At 45.6% G+C, this 27,056-nt stretch overlaps 1 protein-coding gene across 2 annotated transcripts in view; it reads left to right on the forward strand.

Annotated features, from left to right (window-relative positions):
- Positions 1–27,056, forward strand: part of PEX14 (peroxisomal biogenesis factor 14) — a 130,039-nt gene that overhangs the window by 89,182 nt on the left and 13,801 nt on the right. The window contains exon 4 of one of the 2 annotated variants that reach the window (XM_057696115.1): positions 12,679–12,807. The exons of the other annotated variant lie outside the window; for it this stretch is intronic. Within the exon in view, the coding sequence (XP_057552098.1) occupies positions 12,679–12,807 (129 nt within the window). The remainder of the gene's footprint in view (positions 1–12,678; positions 12,808–27,056) is intronic. 2 annotated transcript variants of the gene reach the window in all.

The raw sequence follows: 27,056 nt of genomic DNA on the forward strand, positions 1-27,056 counted from the left end.
GAAGTCCATCAAAACCCACCTTGGCTACAAGCTGCTGGAGGGAAAAACTGAATTTTAAAAGGTTGGCAAGAAGAGAGAAAAGAGCATTAAACAGATCAAAAAGAAAGCAGATTGTAAGATGAAAGATACAAACCTTAAAGTTTCAGTATTTACATTAAATATAAATAGACTGAACACTCCATTAAGAGCAAAGTTTGTCAAGATTGGATTAAAAAAAACAAACAAGCAAACAACTAAGCCCCTTTCGGTGCTGCTTACATCAAACATACCTTTAATGAAAAGACAAAGAATTAAAGGTAAAATGATGGGGAAGGATACCATGCAAACATTAACCAAAAGAAACCTGGTACTAATATCAGACAAGATAGGCTTACACCTGGAGTGAGAAATAAAGAAATTTCAGAATGGTCAATCACCAGGAAGATTTAAGATTTCTAAGTATATGTCCCTAGTAACATAGTTTCAACATACGTAAAGCAAAAATGGACAGACTGAAAGGAGAACTAGACCAATCTACCATAATGGAAAGTTTTAAAACATCATCCTCAATAATTGGTAGTACAAACAGACAAAACAATCAAGATTCTAACACAGTTAGCAAACTTTCCATATTATATTTATGTAAATATACCATATTTATAGTGATATATGAATATTATACATACATATATAAAAGACACTGTATCCAGTAAAGATAGTAAATATAAAAAAAAAAAGATGTTCAACCTCATTAGTCAATAAGGATGCAAATTAAAATCAGAATGAGATAACACCTACACCCACCAGAATGGCTAAAATTGAAAAAACAGAGCTTTGGTGTTAGATGTGCTACTGTTGGTCTAAGTGTGAGTTGGTGTAACCACTTTGGAAACTGTTGGCAGTATCTGTTAAAGCTGATAATATGCATACCACATGTGGTCCAGCAGTTCCCCTCTAAAATATATGTATGAGGATCTTAATAGCAGCACTAATTATAGATTGTTCAAAACTGGAAACAAATAGATAAATTGTGGTTCATTCTTATCCTGTATAAGAACACTACACCACAGTTAGAGTAAAGGAACCATGGCTGTGTGCAACAGTGTGGGTGAATCTCTCAAGCATCATGTTGAGTGAAAGGAGTCCTTTGTAAAAGGATGCTTTCTGTGTTACTCCATTTATATAAAGTTCAAAAATAAATGAACTTGACCCGTGGTATTAGAAGTTAAGGGGCAGGGAGGGAACAAGAGGGATGCACCTGAAACTGTTCTGATTTTGATCTGAGGCATAGTTACATGGATGTTTCACTGTGTGAAAATTCATTAAGCAGTACACTTAACATTTGCATGCTTTTCTGTATGTTTATAGAACGCCAAGAAATGTTTGCTTAAAACTGCAGTGAGACCATCTTTCTGCCTTTCAGAATGACAAAGATAAAAAGCTTCGATAAGATCTTGTAGGCAAAGTTGTGGGAAACAGACACACGCACACTGGTGGGAATGTAAGTGGAAATAATCTCTAAGAAGGGCAGTTTGTCAGTCTTTATCAAAATTAAAACTGCACGTGTCTGAGTGTATGTCCATGGACATGCTTGCACGTGTACACATACAAGGCCTTGTATTGGGGCTTTATCACAGCAAAAGTTCCATAAGGGACAAGTTATGGTTCATCCATATGATGTACCTTATAGTCGTTAGATGGAGTGGGAGGGCTCTATAGATACTAATAGCATGGCATGCTCTCTAAAATATAGTAATTAAAAATAGCTAGGTGTAGAGTAGTATTTATACCATGCTATTATTTATATTAGAAATATATATGTATACACATAAATACACACACATGTATAGTATAAAACATATGAATATATGAAATCACTTTCATGTTCATAGACTACCTTTAGAAGGTGTATAAGAAACTAGTAGCATTGGTAGCCTCTGGAAGACATAACTAGGTGGCCTGGTGGCAGGAATGGGAAGGAGACTTGACTTTTCACTATTTTGCATTTTAGACTACAGAATTGTACTATGGGAGTATGTCTATTAAATATTAATTTTTAAAAGAATTGTTCAAAATCCCTTAGAAAGGCTTCCTAGGTGGCACAGTGGTTAAGAGTCCGCCTGCCAATGCAGGGGACACAGGTTTGATCCCTGCTCCAGGAAGATCCCACATGCCATGGAGCAACTAAGCCTGTGTGCCACAACTATTGAGCCTGCGCTTTAGAGCCCGTGAGCCACAACTGTTGAGCCCATGTGCTGCAACTACTGAAGCCCATGCGCCTAGAGCCCGTGCTCCACAACAAGAGAAGCCACGGCAATGAGGAGCCCGCGCACCACAACGAAGAGTAGCCCCCACTCCCCGCAACTAAAAGAAAGCCTGTGCACAGCAAAAAAGACCCAACACGGCCAATTAAATAAATAAATTTATTTATTTATTTTAAAAAAATCCCTGAGAAAGATGTGATGCAGGAAACTGGTGTATTACCTTTCATTAAGTCCAATATAGCCACATTTTCCCTCACAGTGAAGCAGATCTTTGGTTTAACAGCAGATGACATGGCTGGCTTTGCACAGGGGTGCCGAGCTGCACCCCCAGCAGGCGCCCTGACTGCCGGGTGTGTGGCAGTGAGCTGCTGAGCGGATGAGTGAGTTCGGACCTCTCGTCTCGTGCTCACGTGAGGACACAGCACTCGTTGAATGAAAGGGCGGGCCCCCTCCACTGCGGATCGCGTCATCTTTCCTTCTTTCCTTCCTTCTGAACGTGTATAAGTTGAATTCAGATTGTTAAAAATGATGCAACACTGCTTCCTTTTGTGCTTTTAAAAAAATGTACTATAATTGAGATCATGCTGTGAATATAACATCTGCTTTTCTAAGTCTTAATGTATCAAAAGCATTTTCCCATGCTATCAAAAATTGTTCATATGACTGTGAACACGTAAATAATACTACATTACTGAAATATGTCATAATTTGCTAATCATTCCTCTTTGGACATTTACGTTGTTTAAAATTTTGCTATTATTCAAAATATGGTGATGAGCCATCTTTGTAGATTAGCCTTATACTATGTTATATTATTATTTCTTAGGAGTAAAATTGTTGTCAGAGGGTGTGAACATTTTAAAATACTCTTGAGCTGGAGTGCTGGGTTGTCTTCCAGGAACTGCTCGGTTTGCTCGTCCATAGCACCCTTGCAGCTTTGGGTATTCTTGGGCAAAAAAGTCATTTTTAATTTGAAAAAATTCGGTCTTAATAGCTTTACCAGTACATTTGAATGATACGCTAGAGGTCAGGGATATCAGTGTGTCCTTCAGCTTGAACAAAGATTTGGACTGTTTCCCCTTGTGTGGGGTCGTGAGGAGGAGCCTGGGCCCTGAAGCCTGCTCCCCACCCGAGGCACCAGGACCTTCTAGGGGCGGCTTACTGTCTGTGCACCTCGCTTCCTCATCTGCAAGTCGGGGAGAATAAAGCACTGTTACCACCTGTGGCCACCTGGGTTATGAGCTGCATGGGCCCACGAGGTGCCACAAACACAGTGACATTGGGGCCTGGAGCTGTGCATCTCCACACCCTGTACAGGATAGTGTTGGGATTCAAAGAGTTAAAAATGTAAAAAGCTCCTCAGGAATTCCCTGGCGGTCCAGTGGTTAGGGCTCAGAGTTTTCACTGCCAGGGCCCCAGGTTCAATCCCTGGTCACAGAACTAAGCTCCTGCAAGCTGTGCCGCACAGCAAAAAAAAAAAAAAAAAAGTAAAAAGCCCCTAAAACTCTTGGGTTTAGTCAATTTTGGCTGTTATTGTGGTTGGAGACTTGGAAATATAAATGATTTTTAAATTTCCTCTATGCTTTCCTTTATTTTCCGTGTTTTCTGTAGTTGATGTGCTGTTTTCATCAATAGATAGGTCTGTGTATTATATATCAGTGTCTACATGTCATAATATTACACGTGTTATATTGTACCTAGAAGATACATCCCACGGGAGAAATGGGGGGGAGGAGGGAAGCAGCCATTTAGCAGGTAGGGAAGGTGAGGTCCAGCAAAAGAAGCACTCATATTTATGGATATGGTTGAGTCCTTCATGTTATCTCTACACTAGTAATGTTGACAGCAGCAACCAACACCAGACTCATTTGAGCTACAGAAACAGGCGGTGGCAAAATAGTGTACTGACCAATTAGAACATAACATGTGTTAATGTGCTCATATCAGATTACTGTGAGGACTTTAAAAAAAATCTGATAGCTGCACAGTAATTTAAAACTTTAGGAAGTGAGTTGAATGCCGAATAACAAACCTTCTGATCATATGTTTATGATTCAAGATGTAAAAGAAAACCCCACACGAACACTGAACTTTTGTAGCGTTCAGCTAAGTAAGTGACAAACAGTGTACCTTGGTGAAGGGAACCGTTGTGACAGGGTTTTCTTTAAGGAACAAAAATCTCCACCTTGGTTTGCGTCCTACAGTAGGGTTGTTTTCCCAAGTCAGGCTGTTTCAAGTAACATATGAAATAGCGTATGGCTGTCCCTACCATCCCAAAGCAAATGTTTGTTTTGTTGCAGTGATGGAAACATTTCCATTGGTGAAGCAAATATTTAGAGCTGAAAGAAACATTTGGGCAGCCAGGATGTGTCAAAATAGAACAGATGCCTGCCTTTTAAAAACACAATTAAAAAAAAAAAAAAAAAAACCACCTTGTACTTGGCTGCTGGGGGTACGGCCACAGTGAGTTAAGCAAGAAATTAGGTATTGTGGGTGTCATTCTAATCCCAGCTCCTGGGCACGTTTCTGCACCTTTTTCTGTCTTGGTTTTTCTCTTCCAGAAAATGGGGATAGCCATTCCAAGTGATTTTGTTCACGATTAGGTTTTTTCTTTTTTTCCTTCACTTACTTTCTTTGTTCTTAAAAATTATTCTTTCGAATCAGAAATATGTTCACACGGAACACAGTTCATAAGGATATACAGTGAAAAGTCTGCCTTCAGTCTGTGTCCGCAGCTACCAGTCTCCTCGCCATCTGGGACCAGCATGACCTGTTTCTCGTCTGTCTTTGTTTTATGCATGTACCCTCAACCAGATAGATGTGTTTGTGCGTGTGCATACATAGATTCTTTTTTTTTTTTTTAGCACAGAGCTCCCATGTACGCTTCATCTAGTTTCCCCCATGTTCCATATATCCTTTTTGTTTTTCCTCATCTTTGAGGTGGTTGGTTCTAAGAGTTTGCGTATTTAAAATTGTGCTGAATGTGTCGGGTAGCGGAGAGGGGAGCAGGCACGTCAGGCCTCTCTTGCTCAATCCCTCTGGGGCGGTAAAAAGAGCACCGTGTTGGGGAGTCCGGTTCTGCCCCTGGGCTGACCGTGGCTGTGAGTATGTCACTGCCCCTCTCCATGTTCTTTTCTCTTCATCCGTAAAACAGAAGGAAAGGAAAAGAAAAAGAACAGGAGATAGACTAGACTAGATGAGCTTCAACTTTTCTTCCAGATTTGAATTACTTTGGTTGTCAGAGGTGAATTTGTTTTCTTTTTCTTTAAGCAAACTTCACCACCTCTTCTAAAAGGATCAAGATTCAAGTATAGTTAAAGGTATTTATTAGCTGGGCTTTCCCACATACGCACAAACATGTTTGGCTTCCCTGGCCTTTGTGGCAGGGCTTCCTCATTGTCCTACTCCTCTGTCTTTAAGACACAGTTCTTTTCCTGAGGACTTGTTCACTGCACTGTGGGAAGAGCTGACTTCCCAGCCTGTTGCCAGGAACCTTCAGGGTTAGACACTGCTGTCTAGGACAGTGTTTGCCATGCTTTGGAATTGATGATCGCATATGAGAAGCAACTCCTCTTTGTTTTTGATTTTAATTTAGCAGAGAGGGATTAAAAGGAAAAAATAAATAAAAATAAAAAACCTTTAGACTATAGATCTAAAAATAGACATCATAGATGCTGATTGGAAACCCTCCCAGTCTTTCATATGAGAGATCTCAATTTGTGTTACACAGAGGGGCAGCTCACTTCTGTCTTGTTCACCAGTTATACTGCTCCCCAGAGAAGCTCAATAAATTTTATAGGGAAGTTTCCTTCTTATGCGGAAGGAGCTAAGCTCAATGACTGGTGTGGCTGAAATAATTTAGGGCTCCAAGGGAGTCTGTCCACCTTGTAGAGTAACATATCTGAAGTAAATGTGCAAAAACTTTTGATCTTGGTTGATTTGGCCACATCATTGATAGTACCGGGCACTGGCTCCTATGACCTCAGCCTGTCTGATTTGGAATAAAACTGCTTGCTAGAACTTGCATTTAGTTCACTGCTAAAATGGTCCTTCTGCATGCTTCACTGGTAGTGGCTGCGGAGCTTGTCTGCTGGTGTTCTGCCATTTTCACCACTAACCCTTTGAAACCTCTGAACGTGGACTTGGCTGAGTTTTTACATCTCTCGTCTGCCTTTGTGAGTGGTACAGAGATCCTCTCCCACTGACATTAGGAAAGCAGAGCTGGCTGCTCTTTTACACTGACGGTGGACCAAGCCTGGTGGGTTCCTCAGCCTCTAAGCTAGCAGTGCAGTACATTTCGCGCTGGCTTTTTACTCGGTGATTTATACTCGGAGACGTGGCTGGGTGATATCCAGTGTCCTTTTGTCTTTGTGTTTATTTTTCTTGCACATTTAATGTATTTAAAGGATATATTGTCTTTATGGTTCACTGGGATAAGGAGGGGATTGGTGCAAGTTTTAATGAGAGGGCCCCGGCTCTCTGTGTTGAGATGAGAATTATATTCTTGGTTAGATATCTTTCTTTCTTTCCTTAGGTGGCAGGAGGCAGTGTTTTGCTGCTTTTTGAAATAGCATTTCAGCCGAACGATTTTTAGAAGGATACCGAGAGGATATTCAATTTCAGGGCATCAGCAGCAACTTTTTCTCCTGTTGTTTGAACTTTCCTCATTTAAGGAGCGGGGAGAGTGTCCTGTCTTGTTCTTGAATTTACATATCAATATCAAGATGGTGGGAACCGCCCCCACTATCAGGTCAATTTTTATAAAAACTCTTTCCTTCAGGGTGATGATACTTGGAACTAGTTTTCTCGAAAACTGTTTTTTGCTGCTTGGGTATAGTTAATCAGCAGAGAGGAAAGCATTTGGCTTATTTGCTTAATATTTTAACCAAGTGAATTAGACAGGTTGGGGGGCTGGGGGGAGGGGATAAGAAAGTGGGTGGGGGAGGCCCCATAAACAAGGTGATATATAATATTTTTTTTGTTCTCCTTTTAAATAAATACCGATCAGCTTTATGTTCAGAGACAATAGGAGCCGTTGGCTTAAATTTGCAGTTTACTGTATTTATGGCTGTAATATCAAGGTGCTGCCGTCGTAATTTCATGCCCCAATGAGAAGAGCAAGGTCGAAGCAAATGCTTCCATCGGCATCTGCTAACACACTAACTCATAAACAAGGCCCGGCTGGATCAGGTGGCACGGAATAATACAGGCTAATGAAATACAGCACAGCTTTCCATTACTGTTAGTTTTTACAGTGTCGTCATTACGTGTAATTTATGTTTAAAAAATTCAATTTTATACAAGGCACTGGGAAATAGGGGTCTACAGGTCATCCAACGACTTTTAGAGGCTCTGAGAGTCCTTATTGTACTCCACTGTTCCAACAAAATGTTAATAAAATAAAATAAAACTTTTTTTCCCCTTTCTCCTCCCCTAACCTTTTCCGAGAGAGTTGATTTTTCTTTTAATTTGAGGAGTATTTTTAGCCAGCTGTCTTCTCTGCCTCATCTCTTCCCAGAGTGCCTGGGCGGATAACTAGCTGCGTTCCGAGAGAGGTGACCCCTGCTCAGTCTCCCTGTGTCCCAGATGAACCTCCCAAGTCCTGTAAATAGAGGGACTGGAGTGGGGGAGGAAGGTGGCCGAGTGGCCGGCCCATAACTGCTGCCCATTGCCACTGGCCCTCTGGTCCTGTTCTCTAGTCCCCATCCCTAGACTCCACATTTTTATTATAAAACTTGGGCTGGGCCGGAAGGTGCTGTCAGGTGTTCATCCCTTTGCTTATTTCCAAACTGTTCCCAACCCTACTGTCCCGGTGGTTGTTTGACCCGAGGGATGCAGAGAACACTGCAGCCTGCTGTCATCTGTCTTTCTGCTTCCCCTGCATGGAGCCAGGCCCCGGGGCAGTGCCCAGAGGTCACTGGGGAAAGCGTCGAGGTTCCTTATTCTGAGAAGCCCTTGCACAGCCAGTCCCACAGAAAAAGGCAGCCCTTCCCGGGCCCGGTTTTGTCTGAGCTGAGTGGTGGGAAAGGACCCAGCAGCACTGTGAGCCTGTCGGCTGCAGCTCACAAAGTCAGCTGGTTTGGTTTTGTTTGCATTTTAATAGAGAGCTTTAAACAATTTTGTTTATCGTCTAAAGGATAAAAATAAGCAGGTGTGGCAGCCCCCAAGGCCATTGACTTCCGTAGTGGCAGCAGTAACAACAGGGCTGTATTAATCAATAGAACATAAGCTCGCTTTTTTCTGTTCTTTTAAAAGAATCCCACCCTGGAGAAAGTGTTGGAAGAGAAGTCCTTGGCTCGGCGTCTATACAGGGGCAGTGTCCTGGGAAGGGGAACTCTTTGGGGAAGTAGATTCCAGAGAACGGAGGAAACTAGAAGTCCACCCAGACTCCTGCTCTGCGTCCCTGCACCGCTCCCTTTGAATTGTGTGCAGTTTTGCAGATCAGGCAGCTGTGGTCCTAAAGGTGACAGAGACAGGCATCCTGCTCCACCTGCTCACCTTGGACGAGTCCCCTCACCTGTTTCTCCTCCACTCGAGTAAAGCTAGTGAGTGGATGGGAAAACCGAGCAGGACTTTCTTTGTTTTGCTGTCTATCAATAACATGGTTTAATTGTCAGTGTCACAGACTGGGGGTGGTGGGGTGGGGGGGGGGTTGGGGGGCTGGTGATAGCATCTGGAATTGCCAAGTAGCAGAGGTGAAGTTACTAAGAGAGCATCTAAATGCAAAGTGCTAGTGATATCAGATCATGCAGTTGACACCCCAACTCAAAGGAAATTTTAGGCTTTTTTAAGATTGGCTAATTCTTCCAAAGGCAGCAGCTAAAGGACGACGTGAGGCGGGGAGGGGAGGGGGGGAGGTTCGCCTGCCATAGGGCGGTGACACCCTTTCCTCCCGTCTCTGCTCTGCTCAGCCCTTGCTCAGTCCCTCTGCGGTTAGATTATTCCTTGCAGATAGCAATCAACTGGAAGGAAGTATGTGTGTCTAATTTGCATGAGATTATTTAAAACAAAAAAAAAAAGGTCTGCATTAGTCAGGGTGATGGTAAACAAGGCAGAGAGATGCCTTTTATAATGTAGCCTGTGCCTCAGCCTTCAGAGCCAAGTATAGCTCACTTACAGTCGGCAGTTTCCTTTCTTATTCCTTTTAACCTTTTGGATTCTGCAAGGTCTCAATCTAAGCTCTCCACTGTTTATCTCAGTGGGGGTGGGTGGGAACCTGGATGTCTTACGTGTGGGTCCTCGGGCAGTACCCCATGCCTAAAGGCAGGTCTTTCAGCACCAGGAGCTGGTGACAGGGTAGATACCTGCTGTGTTCTGAGAGGCATGGCACTCCACCCCACCTCAGGCTCTGTGAGTCCAGACGCATCACTTGAGTCTTGTAGAATCAATCTTCCCGAAGCTGGGGACACTCCAGAGGAAACGGCCACTAAGGGACGCTTAGGCACCAGTCTGGGAGAGGCCTTTGGATTTATTTGATTAGAATTTAGAAGATGAGGCCGCTTTACCCTTGTCACGCTGGTGTTGTTCAAAAAGTTGTCCACGTGTCATTTGCAAATGGGACCCAGGCATGAAGCCCCTGTGTCGTTGTAGTGTAGCCCCAAACAGCACTCACTGGCTCTTACCTATGGATGGGGGGCTGGTGGGGCGGATGGGGGAAGACAAGTTAGTCCTCATTTTTTCTTTAACAAGTTTGAAGGCTCTCAGCATCATTTTGGAATCTGCTGTTGGTTGTGTTGTAACTCTGTGCTGTGGTTGGAAGTCACCAGGCTGGAGGTGGATAGCCTGGCATTTCATTGGCAGCACCAGGCTTTTACTAGTATGACTTGAGGCATAGTTTTCACCCTCCGTAGGCCTCAGTTTTTTGTTTTTTGTTTTTTTTAATATCTGTTAAATAAGGGTAATGGCTAGGATAATGGCCCAGCTCTGAAATTATATTATTCAGTGAGATCGTTAAAATGCTTATTTTTTTTTTTAAAAGAAGAAAAATGATTCATTTTCTGTAACTAAATCAAAATCCTGACTCTCTGGAGAACTAGGGATATCAGAATTCCAGCCAATGTAAATTTAGAGCATCAAATGATAAGGTCTCTGTAAAACAAGAGCTTGGAAGGAAGTGCTGATGCCCTTTAAACAGGGGCCTCACTAGTGAGCTCGGCTGCAATAATGCAAGGAACATGTTTTATTAGGAAAATAGGCTTCGTAAGAGCTCAGGGCCAGAGGGCAGGACGGTGGGCAGGGAGTCCTGTCCCTTTAACCAGCTCCAGCTCTCAGGGCCGCGGCACAGCCTGTAACTTACTGTATATTTCCCCAGCGTTAAACATTATCGTACTTGTTTATATTTGAAAGAGCCAAAAGGGAAAATGAGAATGCAACCGAATGCTCCTTTTGGGAAAATTATCCTCATTTGCAGCCAGCAGCTGACAAGGCACACGAACCACCAGGTTTATAAAGTCCCGTCGTGTACCAGTGACCAGCAGCTCGTGCTGACGCCGCATGTGCCACTTTCTTCTCTCGTGGCCGATTATGAGTGGTTAAAACTGTGTCCTTCCTACTAGGACTCTGAAAGGGGTTCCCCTTCTTACCCAGAAGGAGTGACTGGCAGTCAGTACCCGGGCTGGAGCCCAGGAGTGCTCGCTCGGGGAAGCATGTTCTCTGTGTTTGTCCAGCTCATCTGTCTGTCCTGCCCCTGTCCTTGGTAGGTGACATCACCGTAGAGCAGTTCTTTTGCAGCAAGCTGGGGGCTTAGGGAGGAGGAACGTCCCCTGGCTAGCCCCACGTATTCAGACTCAGTTCTTGGATTTGAAGGTGCAAAGCGGCAGTCAGTGATTGCCTCCGCCCCCGCCAGCCTCTCCTCTGCCCCGTCCGTCTGCTGAGAGGATGGTGCGCTCGCTGGGGGGCCCCAGCAGCACTGAGACTCCACGGAGGTGTGGCCTTGCCCACCACTGGCTGGCTCCTCGCGTGCCGAGGGTGAAGAGGGAAAGAGATGCAGAGTTAAGTGGGGAGGGACCTCAAGTGCTCAGTGCAGAGAGGAGAAGACAAGGTCCAGGGCCATTTAGAATAGTTCAAGTATCCTCCCTTGACCGCTTGCTGTGGGGCATGAAGAGTTTGAGGGGTGGCTGCAGCCAACTCACGCGCCGGCGTGGTGCAGGCAGCGCTGTGCTCAGAGCCCTGATGTGCTGCGCCAGTTAGCCCCTCGGGGTGGGCGCGCAGCACCGTGCTTGGGAAGATGCTGACCCTCAGGACCTCCTCGTACCTCATCTACCCCCAGGGGCAGATAGACCATGCCGTGGGCCTCTAATGGAGAGCTGCCGGCCAGATGTGGAAAAGCTCTCGGCTCTGTGTTGCGGCTGGACTGGATGCTGGGATTCCCAGAACAGCTCGGGCCGGCCAGAGTGCTCTTTGCCGAGACTGGCGGTGACCTCCCACCTGCTCCTCCCACTCTCAGCGCTGTTCTCCTGCAACAGGGAGCTGCTCTGTGGGAAGGTCTCTTACACCTGTACGCTGCTGCTTGTGTGGGCTCTCTGCACTGGTCAGTGCCCTCGTCCTCTTCCCCCAGAGCCAGCGTCCCTGGTCTGCTTCTGACCTATTGTAATATTCCAGCTGTGCACCCACTGGAAATGTGGCCTTCGTGGGTTTTTCACTCGCCTTTTATTCCTCCATGGGCAAATCCTCTCCACATGTCACAGCCACTGCAGATGGCGCCCTGCTATTTCCTGATGTCTCAAGTGCACTGTGGTTTAGAGTGTCAGGAGGATTAAAAAAAAAAAAAGGAAGAAGAAAAACTAGCCAAAGGCGATATAGACAGCCTATGATAGGCTAGAGTAATAATCATCTGAAAGTTTGGGCCTTGCCTTGTTTTGATCTGTTTTCTTGTTTTATTTTCTTCTTTACATTCTATATCCCATTCATACTAATCACAGTCAGTCCTGATTTTTCTTTTTATTTCTGCATTTGTCATAAAATAAAGCAGATTATTCCCGTCTTCAGAAACGATCTAGACTAATTAGTCGTCTCACCCAATAATTAGTTTTTTGTTTCCCTGTCTGTTTTCATGCATTATTGTTAGTTTTTTCCCCTCTTTTTTTTAACACCATTACAGATTAAAATGAGCCACATTTGCAGTTGATGATATCTGTTTTCGGGGGAAGAATGGAGAATTGCAGTACGGAGCGACTTCAAAAGCAGCAATAAACTCAAGGATAAATTAAGGAAATTGAATGAGCCACATTTGGAAGCAGTGTTGAGGCTAATATTCTGTCGCTTAAGGTTAAATTGCAGCTGAGAGAGGTTCCGGAGAATCCAAAATTGGGGAAGCAACTTACCAGGATGCTAGGCCTCCTGTGACTCTGAGGTCTCTTCTCAAAGAAAGATTTCATTGCAGCCATGGACAGTGGCAAAAGGGACTCACCTGCAATTATGTCCTCTTCTCCCCCAGGGCTGACAGATGAAGAGATTGATTTGGCTTTCCAGCAGTCGGGCACGGCTGCCGATGAGCCTGCGTCCTTGGGCCCAGCCACACAGGTGGTTCCTGTCCAGCCCCCTCACCTCATTTCGCAGCCATACAGTAAGTCACCCACTCAAACTCCTGCTTTAACCTTGATGGGGATTCAGGACTCTGGCCACAGGGCAGCGCGTCACGCCTCCCAGACTCAGCAAGCGGGGGAAACTAGGAGTAGGAGATGGCTCTTGGGTTTTTCCAAAAGAGTGTGACACACCCAAATCTTCTTCTAGACACACTTTTAAGTGTGTGACAAAGGCTTAAGACACAAGGGACCAGAATAAATGAGTGTATTGTATTGTTTCATATATCAGTGCTTTTTGTGTGTTACTGTTTCACCAATAAGGACATAAACATCTCATGGGTGCATTCTTGTTTGGTCACTGAAATAACTTGTCTCCTAGTTTCATCTTTTACAGTTAACATTAGTAGGTTTAGGCTAGCCTTCCCCGCCCTACCCTCCTTTTCTTCCTTCCTTCCTTCCTTGTCCTGGCTGTACCATGTATATTTATGTAGTGGCTAGTCTGTTAGAGAATTTCAGATTAAATGTGAAGGTCCTTTTTGAATACAACTTTTAATTATTACATGAGACCATGACCCATGAGAGATTTTTGTTGTTTTTAGAAGAAAACTACTTTTAGGAATAAAGCTTCTTTAAGCTAGTAATAAATGCACACTTCCAAAATAGAGGCAGAACTCCTTCTTTAAGTCACTTATGAAAAATCTAAAAAAGTTAAAATTGACTCCAAAGCAATGGAAAATTGCTCAGTTTTGTGTGTTTAACGTTAAGACTTCAGCCTTGGATCTGCTGTCTTTCAAATGCCTTTTCTGTAAATATCTTCATTTTAATTGTCTATCTCAGAAGTTTTATTTTTTTCAAAACATGATTTTAAAGCAGCAGAGATCAGATTTTAAAAAGCGCAATTTAAAATGCCAGACCTGTTTTGACCCCCACCACGTGGCCTGGAACTACCTCGTAGCCCCCACTTCGACATCTTTCCCGCAGCTAGGGAAGTGCAGTCGTCTGTATAGGCAGCGCAGGGGCCAGGCAGTGGGTTAGAATCTGCTTTGTGTGTCACAGGTCGCATTTAGATATCGCCTTTCTTTCTCTGCCCGGATAAGGCTGAATGGGTGAGGCCAGGTTAGCACGAACTCAAGTGGTTCTGACCGGTAGTCACCTGTGTAACCAACCACTTGGTGCCATGTGACCTCTGAGACCAGAGAAACGCAGTGCTCGGTGGCGAGCCTTGTGCTGGGGCTGCCAAGTCGGTGGCAGCTACTTGTCAGCCTAGGGCTCGTTCCCCCTTCCTGGCAGACACTCTTTTTGATCCATCGTGTTGCTGTGAGTCACTAAACGTACTCTCCGTGTTTCTTTTAAACCGAAGGCTAAGTGTCCGCACGTTTTCTGTTGTTGTGTCCCTGGGCTCAGGGTTTGGTGAGATTTGCTGAGGACAGGCAGTGGCAGCTGGGGTGCAGAGTTTTCTAAGATGCACATCTGTTCTGTTCCAGCTGTTTGTTCCATGGCTTAATACCAAACAGGCCTCTCGGCTACTTGGAAACTTCTTGCTCAGAACAGATCGTTCCGTTGGTCACCGAGTTGGCCTAAAACGTCTTGCATTTGCCTACTTTCAGTGGGCACAAAAGGTTAAACTGCTAGTCTTTCTGAAAGAGGCAAAAGAATGGGGCTGGGAGGGGCGATTCAGTCATTTAAATCACTCTCCTGCCCAGATCTCTCTGAGAAAAAGCCTTACACGTTTAGGTATTTAGGTAGGAGTATTGTTAAGAGTCTCCCAGCCCTAAAAATAAAATGCGTCTTCTTAGAGACAGACTCCTTCCTGCTTTGACGCTAGTATAAAAACAATGGTAATGGTAATTTTAAATACCTGGAGTTTTTAGTTGTCACCATTGAGCTTCACTCTTCTTATACCGTTACCCTGCTCCTCTCAGCTCCGGGCTGACTCTTACCTCTTCACTTCTGTACTTTTGCCAAGAGGTGTCAAAACTCCTCCAAAAAAAAAAAAGCTTGATTTTGATTAATATAGAGAAACAAGACTTTGCCTGACTGATAATAAAACTGATAAATGACATTTGAATTACTTGTAGCGGTAATTTATTACATAAAATATCTTTTATTTGACATGCGATTAGTTGCTGGAAGCATCACTCAATCTGACTAGTTTAAACATGCTCTAAAATGAACCCCAGTAAAAACCAGGGCTGTCTGCTGCTGGCGTTATGAAATATACTAATCCTGGAGTGAGGGAAAAATCTGACTTTAAATATTTAAATGATTAATTGGGTTTATATATTTTTTTTACCTTTCTAACCCCCGTAATTACAAGCAAACTCAGGGGAGTTTCTGAACTAGGTGTGCAAGCTGCATGCTTATCGCCGCGGCATTGTCTGCGTCCGGGGAGGGATTTACAGCCTCCATTCATGTGTGTTCCTGCCGGTTTTACATCTGGAACTCGGGCAGCCCTTTCCTTCTCATTTCTTGGCTTTTTAAGGACATTCCATCTCTGAGCCCAAGCCTAGAAAATGGGATTTTCTGGGCTCGGCCCCAAACGCTCGTGTCTCAGGGAAGGGTGGCTTTTCCGAGACCACCCCTGGGAGCCCAGTGCTTGGGGATCATCACCTCTGGACTTGCCTGCCCTCCCGCTTGGTGGCAGGTGTCCCACTCAGTGCCTCTTTTGATGCCTCTGCTTTTCGGTGGATGTGATTGACCTTGAGCTGTTAGTAAATGCCGGTGTCAGCAAGGAGAACGTGGAGACCTGCCAGGGTGGTACCAGTGGTACCAGTTCCGTTCCTCCGTGTTTGTTAAGCATCTGCTCTGTGCTCCACAGAGCGTCACCAGAGAGTCAAAATACGATCTTTAAGAATCTTACAGGCTCTCTGGGAGAGAGAAGATAAACTCTTAAGAAAAAGATAATAAGACATTGTGATTTAATGCCAAAATTAATTCTACAGAAAAGAAACTCCACAGGAATACAAAAAAGAGAAAAATTAATGTGGGCTCAAGAAGTCAGAGAAGGCTTTGTGAAGGTGGGAGCAGGTTGACACCAAAGGGAAGCTTGGTGTCACCTGGTGTGAGAATAAACCAGTGTTGTCAGGGCTTAAAAGAACGTCGGGTAGAGCTCAGGAAAAGTCAGGCTGGAATGCAAGAGGAAATTTGACATCTTCTGTTTCTCGTTTTGGTTTCTTTTTGTTCGACTTTGAAGCAGGAATCTGTGTGTGTCTGTGTGCGGAGCCTAACACAGCCCTGAACAGAAAATCCTGATAAATGCTTGATCGAGTGATCCATTCTGAGATGACTTTTCTTCTTTCCTCCCAGAGAGACAAGAAAGCAAGGTAGCTTTGAGATACAGGCAAGGCCAGTGTGAATTTTGTACGATAACAATTTGTCTTAGGCTTAAATATCTCCGCGCCCCCCTCCCCCACTGCCTTTGATAAACCATTCAGGCTTTTTCAAAGATTGACCTACTGCCTCAGTTGCCTCTTCTTAACATAGGATGTAAATGTCTGAGGTTGGTGAAAGGCTTTGGCATTTCATTAGAAATCCTGAGAGAAAGTGTGTTCCTTCTCAGTTTGTTTCTCTTCCGGCCCTGTTTAGTAACATAGACACCCTTGATTGGCTTAGGTCCCTGAGCAAGCACTGGTTATCGAATGCCTGCTGTGTGCCAGTCGCAGTGCCGGACCCCTGGGAAGGTCACTTTCTCCAGCCCTCCTGTCCAGGAGGAAAGGCAGTTAAGGCAACCCAGCAGTGCCGTGAGGTCAGCGCAGCATAGTGGCACAAACGAGGTGAAGGGGCGCCTCAGAGAGCAGGAGATGCCTGGCTGGACCTGGGGCAGGATTGGTGCAGTGACCAGACAGGATGGACCAGAGCATCCAAGCTAAAGCAAAGCCACGTGGACGGGAAACCATGTGATGGTCAGAGCAGCTGCAGCTTAGGATGGGAGTGTCAGAGAGTCAACCCGAGAGGGAGGTGGCAGCCTGCTCATCACCCTGATGGAGGACAGTCAAAACTACGTGGCTTTTTTACTTCAAAGTGCATTGTCTCGTTATTTTTGAGGCCGTATTATCTGTTTGACCATATTATTGTTAGACTAATATTAAAATGATTTATACCATTCAAGCAGATGCTGTGTGGGGAATTAGAGAAGACACCCTGGGCGTGTGCTGGATGCGGCAGGTGTCCAGGTGCTCTGCCTGTAGCTCCCTTTCAATTCCTCCGTTCTGAGTGGGCCAGAGGGTCCCCGTGCCTTGACCAGTCCCACGCTCGCCACCACGCTACGCTGAATTGTTTACTCGCTTCCTGGAGCTCAGAGACTTTTTTTTTTTCCTTTTTAAATCTGTGGCCCGAGTCTCTGACTTAGCAGGCGCTCTAGAAACGTGAGTGACACTGTCAACTCTTGGGGGGTGGAGTGCTGCCCAGGTAGCCAGCCAGCAGGGCCTCCTGTGTGCTGTGTGTCAAGCAGGCTGCAGAAGTAGAGGACAGCCCTTACTTTCAGGAAGCCCTGATTTAATGTGAGGGAAGCCCCATGCTTGGGGCAGGACAGCAAAGGCCAGCCCATGCCATCTTGGGTGTGTGAATGGTGAGAGCTTTCTCTGGAACTGAGGACAAAGGAAACCCCCCGGGTCTCAGCCCAGGCCTTATGGAGGAGGCGGGTCCGTGGAGGCACCTAGCTGGGTGGAGAGTGTGTGTGTAAGAGACTCTGGAAGTGACTGAATGAAGGCGCTGTGAACAGCCTCTCTGTTCCCACCGAGAAGTCAAAGGGGAAGAATTTCTCTCGTTTCTCTCTCTCTCTTCCATTTCTCTGTCGGTTTAGCACACAAATCTCACTTTTTGCTACATAAAAGTTGTTGGTTTATACATGAAGGAAACATTTCTCTAATTTTGAGGCAATCGTATTTCTCTAATTTTGTCTATGTGACTGGTTTAGAATAGCAGCTCTTCAAGGGCCGGCACCCGTCTCTTTGGTGTGCTTTGTATTATGCCCCAGGTGGTGCCTTGTGGATGCTGGATAAATGCCATGTGTAGGTATTGATGAGGGCAAGCATTGCAGTGAGGGACTGAGTGGAGACGTCCTTTCCTTAGATGTCTTAGACTATTGGAAGAGTCTTTGGTGTCGGTGGTAGCAGGATCATGGCTGTGCTGACAGTGCAGCCTGTGTTGCTTGTATAAGATTCGGCAACAAATAAGAGTGGTTTATTTATTTTTAAATTTTTAATTATTTATTTATGTATTTATTTATTGGCTGTGTTGGGTCTTTGTTGCTGCACAGGGGCTTTTTCTAGTTGCGACGAGCAGGGGCTACTCTTCGTTGTGGTGCACGGGCTTCTCATTGTGGTGGCTTCTCTTGTTGCGGAGCACGGGCTCTAGGCGCATGGGCTTCAGTAGTTGCGGCGCATGGGCTCAATAGTTGTGGCTCACAGGCTCTAGAGCGCAGGCTCAGTAGTTGTGGCGCACGGGCTTAGTTGCTCCACGGCAGGTGGGATCTTCCTGAAGCAGGGATGGAACCTGTGTCCCCTGCATTGGCAGGCGGATTCTCAACCACTGCACCACTTAGGAAGTCCAAGAGTCACTTAAACAAAACAAAAGACTCTTTTTCTAAGGAAGCATAGGCAGTCCAGGCTGCCATACTGGCTCTGTGGTCCTCAGGGACCCCTGCATCCCTCACACCTGGCTGGCATCCAGCCTGTGCTCCAGTGTGGCTGCTTTAGTGCCAGCTGTCCCCTCTGTTGTCCAACAAGCAGGAACGAGGAGAAGGAAGGAAAAGGGCAAGTCACTGTCTAAGGACACCTCCTGGAAATCGCCCACATCCCTTCCCCTTTCTCCCCATTGTCTGGAACCCAACCACGCGGCCATACCTGTCTGCAAGGAGGTTGAGAAATGCAGAAAGGCAGTCCTTATTCTGGTGGGCATGTTCCACGCTTTCATATCCCATCAAAAGTTTGAGCTGGAATTAACACTAAATTCAGGATAATGGTTACCTCTGAGTAAAGAGGAAGACGTGGCTAGTTTCAGTGGTGTTAGGAAAGTTTTAACTGGTAAAGTAGGTGGGTTTAGGATTCTAATCTTATTATCATGTTTCATAACTTATCTAAATGTTATATTCTTTTGTATGTATCCAGTAATACAGGGTACATTGAAAAAGTTGAATTAGAATTCTCACTTCCTGCTGCTTCCCTTGGCCTCAGCTGCTTAACTAAGCAGAGAGAGAACTTGGAACCCACCCTGCTGGGTATAGTTCTCAATCACTGCTGACTTCCTTTAGCTCTCTCTCTTTAAAAAAAAGAAAAAATACTAATAATCTGAACAGACTTTAAAAAACAGCTTTATTGAGGTATATTTTACATAAAGTAATGCCCTCATTTTAGTAGTTGTACAATTTGAGTTTTGACAGGTGTTCACCCCCCTGTAGCTATCATCACATAGATACCCCGCGACCTGTTCCCAGCCAGTGCCAACCCGCCCTGACTCTGGGCAACCCCTGGTCGGCATTCTGTTGCTGCCGTTTAGACTTACCTGTCCTAGGGTTTTGCGTGAATGGAATCATACAGTGTGTCCTCTCTTATTATGTCTGGTTTCTTTCACTCAGCATCATGTTTTTGAGCTCCATCCAAGTTGTGCGTATCAGAAATTGCCTCCTTTTCATCTCAGAGACTTGTACCGTGGTAAGGATGCACTATGGTTTGTTTATCCATTTACCAGTTGATGGGCTTCAGGCCTTGGGCTGTTTCCAGCTATTACGAATAAAGCTCTTTTAAACATTTGTGTACAAGTCTTTGTATGTTTTTATTTCTCTTGCGTAAATGCTAGGAGTAGAATTGCTAGGTCAGAGGTTAAGTGTAAGTGTCACTTTATAAGAAACCACCAAGCTGTTTTTCAAAGTGGTTGTACCATTTTACATTCCCATCAGCAGCGTACGAGAGTTCTTTTGCTACGCATCCTCACTCACAGATGGTATTCTGAGCCTTTTTAATTTTAGCAACTTTAATACGTGCAGTGGAAACTCACAGTTGTTTGGGTTTCCATTTCTGTGAAGACTAATAACGTTGAGCATCTTTTTAGGTGCTTATTGCCTGTTTATGTATCTTCTTTTGTGAAGTGTCTGTTCCAGTCTTTGTCCATTTTAAATTATCTTCTTATATATTCTAGATTCAAGTTCATTGTCAGCTGTGTACATAGTTAGTATTTCCTCCCAGTCTGTGGCTAGCTTTTTCTTTTTCTTTTGCTTTACGTTGCCTTTTGAAAAACAAAAAGATTTAAAATTTGATGACATCCATTTATTTATTTATTTATTTTTACAATTCATGGTTTTTGTGTCCTATCTATGAAGTCTTTGCTTCTTACCCTAAGGTTGGAAAGGTTTTCTCCTGTGTTTTCTTCTTGAAATTTTACAGTGTTAGCTTTTATGTTGAGCTCTGTGATTCACTCTCAGTTAACTTTTGTGTACGGTGTAATGTGAAGGTCAAGGTTCATTTTCCTTAATGGCTATCCCCTTGTGCCACCGCCAGATGTTCAAAAGATTATCCTGTCCTCATTGAGTTATGTCCCTTTATCAAAATGCAATTGTTTATATATACATGTGTCTGTTTCTAGCCTTATTTAAAAATTTTTTAAGCTATTGAAGTATATTTTACATAAACTCACCCATTTCAAGTGTCCAATTCAATGATTTGTAGTAACTTTACTGAGTGATGCACTCATATATCAGTTTTAGAGCACCTTTATCCCCCAAATAAGATCCTTTGTGCCCGTTTACTGTTAATCTTACCTCCGGCCTCAGGGAACCACTAACCTACTTTCCATCACTGTAAATTTACCTTTGCTGGGCATTTCAGGTGAATAGAATCATACATGTGTGATCCCTTGTACCTGCCTTCTTTCAGTGAAGCATATTTTTGAGGTTCTCCATGTTGTATCATGTAGCACTTCCTTCCTTTTTATTGCTTACTAGTGTTCCATTGTATGGCTGGACCACATTTTGCCTATCAGTTCACCAGCTGGTGGACATTTAGGTTGTTTCCAGTTTTGGCTACAGGACTCGTGCTGCTGAGGACGTGTGTGGGCAGGTGTGTGGACATGCATTCTCATCCCTCCTGGGTAGCCATCTCGAAGTGCAAGTGCCTGGTCATATGGCAGTGTTACGTTTCTGGGTTCTTAATTTTTTTCTTTCTGATCAGCTTTTTTGAAGTATAATTTATACACATGATTAATCAATTTTGAGTGTACAATTTGACGAGTTGTATATACTGTAACTCAGTTCACATGTAACCAACACTATAGTTTCATGTGAAACTGTAATTAAACACTAAAATTTTATGTCAACGGAATCATACAGCACATAGTCTTTTGTGTCTTAACATAATGCTTTTGAGATTGATCCAGGTAGTAAATATTTTAGACTTTGTGAGCTACATGTTTCTGTCACAGATACTGCTCCCCCCCACCCCCATATGAAATATGAAAACTGTTCTGAGCTCACAGCTGAATAAAAGCAGGAGGAGGTGGGACTGGGCCAGCTGGGCAGAGTTTGCTAACTCCTGTGACTCCGATGTGTGGTTGTCTCACAGTTTGTTTACCCCGTGAGCATGGACGGCTGTTTGGGTTGTGTCCAGTTCGGGGCTGTTGTGAGTAATGCTTCCGTGACATTTGTGTACAGCAGGTCTTTGTGTGTGCACTTATTTCCTTTCTCTCAGGTAAATACGTAGGCCTGGAATGCCTCAGTCACATGTTGGTATAAGTTTAACCTTGTAAGATATTGTAGATATTGTAAAACTATTTTCCAAAATGGTTGTGCCATTGTGCGTTCCCATCAGCAGTGTGTAAGAACTTCAGTAGCTCCGCATCCTTGTCAGCACCTGGTGTTCTCAGTTTTTAAGTTCAGCCATTCTAATGTGTAGGTAATAGAATCTCATTGCACTTTCAATGTGCATTTCTGTAATGACGAGTGATGTCAAGCATATTTTCAAATATGCTTATTAGCCGTTCGTGTATCTTTTGTGATGTCTCTTCCAATCTACTGCCCAATCTTTTTGAAAAATCACCTTGTTTGTCTTTTTATTCTTGAGTTGTAAAAGCTCTGTATATATTCTAGTTACAGGTCCTTTATCAGATATATGTCTTGCAGATGTTGTCTCCCAGCCTACAGAGACATTTCTTGACAGTGCCTTTTGAAAAGCAAAAGTTTAAAATTTTGATGATGTCCATTTTATCGTTTTTTTTCCTCTTATGGTTCATGCTTTTTGTATCTTAAGGTGTCTTTGCCTACCCCAAGGTTGCAAAGATTTTCTTCCATGTTTTCTGTTTTTTTACAGTTTTTTCTTTTTTGTTTAGGTGTGCGATATATTTGGAGTTAATTTTTTTATGTGTGGTGTAAGGAAAGGGTCAAGGTTCTTCCCCCCCACACCCCATATCCAGTTGTCCCAGCACAGTTGTTGTGAAGATTATCGTAAACTCATAGAACTACCTTGGCCTCTTTGTCAAAAATCAGTTGACCATACAAGTGTGGGTCTATTTCTGGACTCTTCTGAATTCTTACAGTCTAATTAGAGCACATAGTTTTTAATCTGTGAGCGAGGATATGGATATGCCTCTCAGTGTCCTTTCTGCCTGAGGATGACACCACTGATAGCATTGTGGCCCACGAGAAGTGGAGAAGATTGTCTTTCACAGGATGTCCATCTGAAGACAGGCCTTGGGTTTTCAGGTGTGACTGCTGTTGGGCTGCTCTGGTGCCTTTGCCTTCTGGGATGCCCAGGTGCTTCTGTTCAGAGCAGAGCTGCTCTGTTTCTGGTTGCTGTGCTCTGGGCCGGTTCGTCTTTCTAGCCGCTGCCAGCCATCCACAGCTCCGCCTGTGGTACCATTCAGCTGGTCCCCAGTCTCGCTGTGCATTAGCCTGGCAGTCCTTTGCTGTAACAGGTGCTGATCTGGCGGACTGGCTTTATTCCAGGACCTCACTGTGGATGAGCCTGTCTTTATCATTTAATTTTCAGGGTGCCTTGTGAGCACAGCTGATGGGATGACTTGAGAAGTCAGATCCACCACTGTGTGGAGTCATGGCTCCAGCCTTGATGAGCCTGGAGGGGACCGCAGCTCGGCTTGCCCTGCCTGCCACTGCCCCGCCCCGTGCTCAGGCTGCCAGCCTTCCCAAGGACTTGATAGCATCTCCCTGTTGTCAGCCAGCACATCATTGGATACAGATCGTCTCAGCAGGATGATTTCGTAACAGCTTTCAGCTCTCTTTTGTTGATGACTCGTTACTGGATTGTGGGACTTCCGTGGTGTCCGTGAGCCCCCAACTCAGTGGTCTCAAGCTCAGCGTTGCTGTGTTGTGTGTGCGATTCCTGCCCCAGGCGTGTACTCTTATTTGGTGACGTCTGTTCTCGCCTGCTAGGTGAGAATCTCTTGGTAGATTGAGATGCAGCTAAAGGAACTGAGCAGTGTTGGTGTAGTTGGTGTTCAGTGACGGATTAGGGAGCCCTGGGGTGCAGCTCTCCTGCCCCTGATGCAGCCGCCGTGCACTGTGGATTCACCAGAAAACCCGAGCCTTTGGGCAGGCTGGCCCCTGGACACTGTCAGAGCTCAGGCTAGTTGATGGAGCCCTTGGGAGGCTAAGGAAGGCGTTGAGTTTCGAAGAGCCCAGTGCTCTTTTCCCTACGGTAGTCTGACCTCTGACCTCGTTGCAGCCTCAGACATGAAGGCTGTCCCAGAAATGCTCAGCTGTGCAGGGTGAGAAGTGCCGCCCCTGTCCACTCTCTCGTCATGCTCAGGAGAGGCCAGCCATGAGGTGTTGGTAAAGTGCTGGGTCTTTCGGCGAGTTGAGCCTGTTGGGCGAGCGCTGGAGACAATTGGAATCTGAACAACAGTAAAAATATCATTGCCCCTGGGTTCTTTAAATCTAGCAAGGCTCTGCCACCTTCAGTCAAATGGTCTGTGCTTGATAAGAAGAGAAAACCGTCTTTGGGACCATATGGTGGGTGGTGGGGTACCAGGCTTCCTGCCTGCTTGGCCCCGGGTCTGCCTTGTCTGCGGGTGGGCACCTGTGTCAGGCTGGAGACCCGGAAGCTTTCGAAAAGCTCATTCATTCCATTTCCTTTACTTTTGAGCAGGAGCAGAAGAGCGACTGGCTGCATTTTCTGCCCTTGACCATATTTTCTGGACATTCGGGAGCATAGTGACAAGAGGCTGTAGCTCCGAGGTGCCCTGGGTTCCCTCACTGGGGGTCTGCACTGGGCTTGGGGAAAATGGGCCCCAGGGTGGGCAGTAGGGAGGGCTTCAGGTTGTCGTGGCTGGGGGTCTGAGCCAGTTTGGGGGCATGCTGAGTGCTTTCTCGGTCGCCCTGGTCTGCACCCTTGAAAGGCGTGTGTTGGAGAAGAGTTATCTCCGTCTTAGTTTTTCTCTTTTTTCATTTTGCCACAAGACAGGATTGTATCACACATCTCCAAAACGAGTAAAATGGCATTTCAGCTTCTTGTCTTTATAGACTCTCTGAACTTTAGGAAAGATCATTCTGGTCCCTTTTCATTAATAATGAAAACCAGGGGGCAATAAAATGTTCTTAGCACGAGCGCAGCAGGAACGAGGAGCAGTGCGGGGGTGAGGGTGCGGCCGGCAGGGAGCCACAGGTGCTTCTTGGTGCGCAAGGAGGTCAGGCTCCTGAGAGGGGGCAGCAGCTGTAGGAGGGGTCCTGGTTCTTGGACCCCTGACCTGCCAGCATCTGCTCAGCCTTTGCTCTGGTACCCAGAACGAGAGGCTGCACTTCTCAAGGCGTGCACTGTGTGTTTGCAGGAAAGGAGAAGGACACAGTAAACTTTGGGTTCTGGTCCAGTTTTCAGCCCAGTTACAACTGTTTTCTTGTAAGATATTTAGCGGGCATTTGAGAAGTCACTGGTGAATAGCACTTTCTGGACATGTGCCCATGTTCAGTACTTTCTCTGAGGATTTTGGTAGCACAGATGGATGTTCTAGGTGTGGACTGAAGCCCCACAGAACAGCGACTCTTTTGAAAAGTGGCAAGGTTACTTGGTCTTTGCTTTTTCCTCATAAAAAATGAACTTGCACTGGATGTTGGAATCAAGGAACTCAGAGCAGAGCAGGCTAAGCTCCTGCTCCAGGACTCGGAGCCTCCTAGCTTCTTAGGGTCACAGTGAAAGGTCTACCTCAGTGGTCTCAGAGTTTTCCATTTCACAAGCAGCAGTCACTTATCTGTGTCACTCTGCATTGGATGGGGGTGTTCCCTGCAGGTCAGAGCAGCAGAGCTCCTTTCTGGAGACAGTGTGTAGACGTGAACCCTGAGTGTCACCGTACAGCCCTGGAGGGAGGAGGGAAAGTCCTGGCTCACCGTGACCCAAACCCCTGCACCTGTAAAAAAAAAAAAAAAAGATTGATAAGTGTATGTGAACATGAAAACACTGTATGCCACAAAAGCAGGCTGTAAGCAGAGTCGAAAGAAAAATATACTAGGAAAAATGTTTACAACTGCTGTCACAAAGGGCGAATTTCTTTGCTGTAAAAGAAGTTTCCATGAATTGGTGAAGGAAACTAAGAAACCGAGTAGAAAAGTAGGGAACACATAGTATACCAAAAGGAAATGCGGATGAAAAGATGCTCAGTCCTCGCTTGTAATAAGATAAGTGCGAATTAAAGCTAAGAGTGAAGTGCTGTATTTTTTGTTCTGGCAGTGGCAGATATCTACGCGTGTGATTAACCCATTATGTTGGGGTGGGTGTGGGGAAACAGCTGGGAATGAACTGGTTGATCCCCGTGGAGGACGGTTTGGCAGGCTCTCTCCAAACTGCTGGTGCATATACCTCTGGCCCAGCCTCCTAGGAGTTCATGTTTGCAGATGGACTTGTCTGTGTATGTGAGATGCCATATGTACACACTCACTGATGGCAGCGTTGTGTGGAATAGGAAAAGACTGGAAACCATCTAAATGTCCATCAATAGGGAATTGGTTTAATGGAATATTATGTAGCTTTAGCAAAAAAGAAGAATGAGAAATGGGGGAAAGAGAAGGAAAATAAAGCCTATGTGTGTTGCCTCATATTTGCATAAAAATTCTCCGCAGGTTAAAGAAGAAACTATTAACACAGTGGTTCTTGGTGGTGGAGGAAGCCTCTCTGAAGTAGACTGACGTGTGTTGCGTGATGTTTAGACTATGTGCGTGTCTTAGCTATTCAAAAACTGTAAACCAAAGAAGGGAGTTGATTACAGTTTGTGCAGGAGACTCCGGGCTGGGCCACATTGGGAAACTTGCGTGGAATCCACACACTGGGGCAGGGCAGGGTGGCCAGGGAGAGACTCTTCCAGGCTCTGCCATCACCACTGTCTCTTCCTCCTCAGAGCCCCCTTCAGCAGCTCAGGGAGGAGGGAGTGTCCTCCTCACCCCAGGAGGTCTTTGCCGCTTGGATCCCCGAGCAGACTGCATGCCGGCAGCCCACGTCCTGCCAAAGGCTTTAAGAACCGCCCCTCTCCTGCTCTCATTTGGTCACGAAGCACCAGAATGTGACCGGTACCTGCAGGCCCAGGGGAGAGGGACAGCTGGAGCCACAGTGTCTGTCTCTGAGGAGATGAGGCTGTCGGCCTGGCCGTGTGCGGAGTTCTGGGAGTGTAGTGGCTCCAGATCCCAGATCTTTGTCATAGCAGCGCGCCTTGGGTGGGTGCCTTCTGGGTCACTTTCCTGGAGCCGTGGTCTGAGTCCACAGACGGGTGGTGTCCTGCACCACTGACAGTTCTGGAAATAGTGGCCCCTGCCACACCCCACCTCCCAGCGTCTGGTCTGTTGAGAGGAGGCAGCTGGGTGGCCTGGACGTGGCCACTCCAGGTGGACATTCCAGATGGAGCTGACGCTTTCCCGTGCGCCTTACAGAATCGCCGGGTGTCAGATCAGATTATGGACCTGAAAGCACTTTGTAAACGGTGCATGGGGAAGGCTGTGGAGTAGAAAACTCTCCTCCCCCCACTCTGGAACTAGAATTTCATTCAGGAGTTGGAGGGGACTTTCTGTTCTGAAGGGCCTGCTCCTATGTGGAGACCGGCTGCCCGTGTGCGGATCCCCTGAGACGACCCGTCCTGGGCTCGTCCCGCTTGCCTTTGGTGGCCCCTTGCGGTAGCCTCTCCCTGCTTTCTTGCCTCCATGGCCTCCCACCTGTCACTGCCCGCGGTGCTCCCCATGTTGTTCTTGCAGGATATCGAGCTGACCACGTCACTCCCTGATTCAGAGCCTTCAGCGGCCCCTCCGCTTGTGAAATGCCAGCCAGGTTCCTCGGGCACGCTCTCTGCTGGCCCCGCCTTTCCCACCTTCCCC

Source organism: Hippopotamus amphibius, chromosome 1 (genome assembly GCF_030028045.1).
Source record: "Hippopotamus amphibius kiboko isolate mHipAmp2 chromosome 1, mHipAmp2.hap2, whole genome shotgun sequence".
Lineage (NCBI taxonomy): Eukaryota > Metazoa > Chordata > Mammalia > Artiodactyla > Hippopotamidae > Hippopotamus > Hippopotamus amphibius.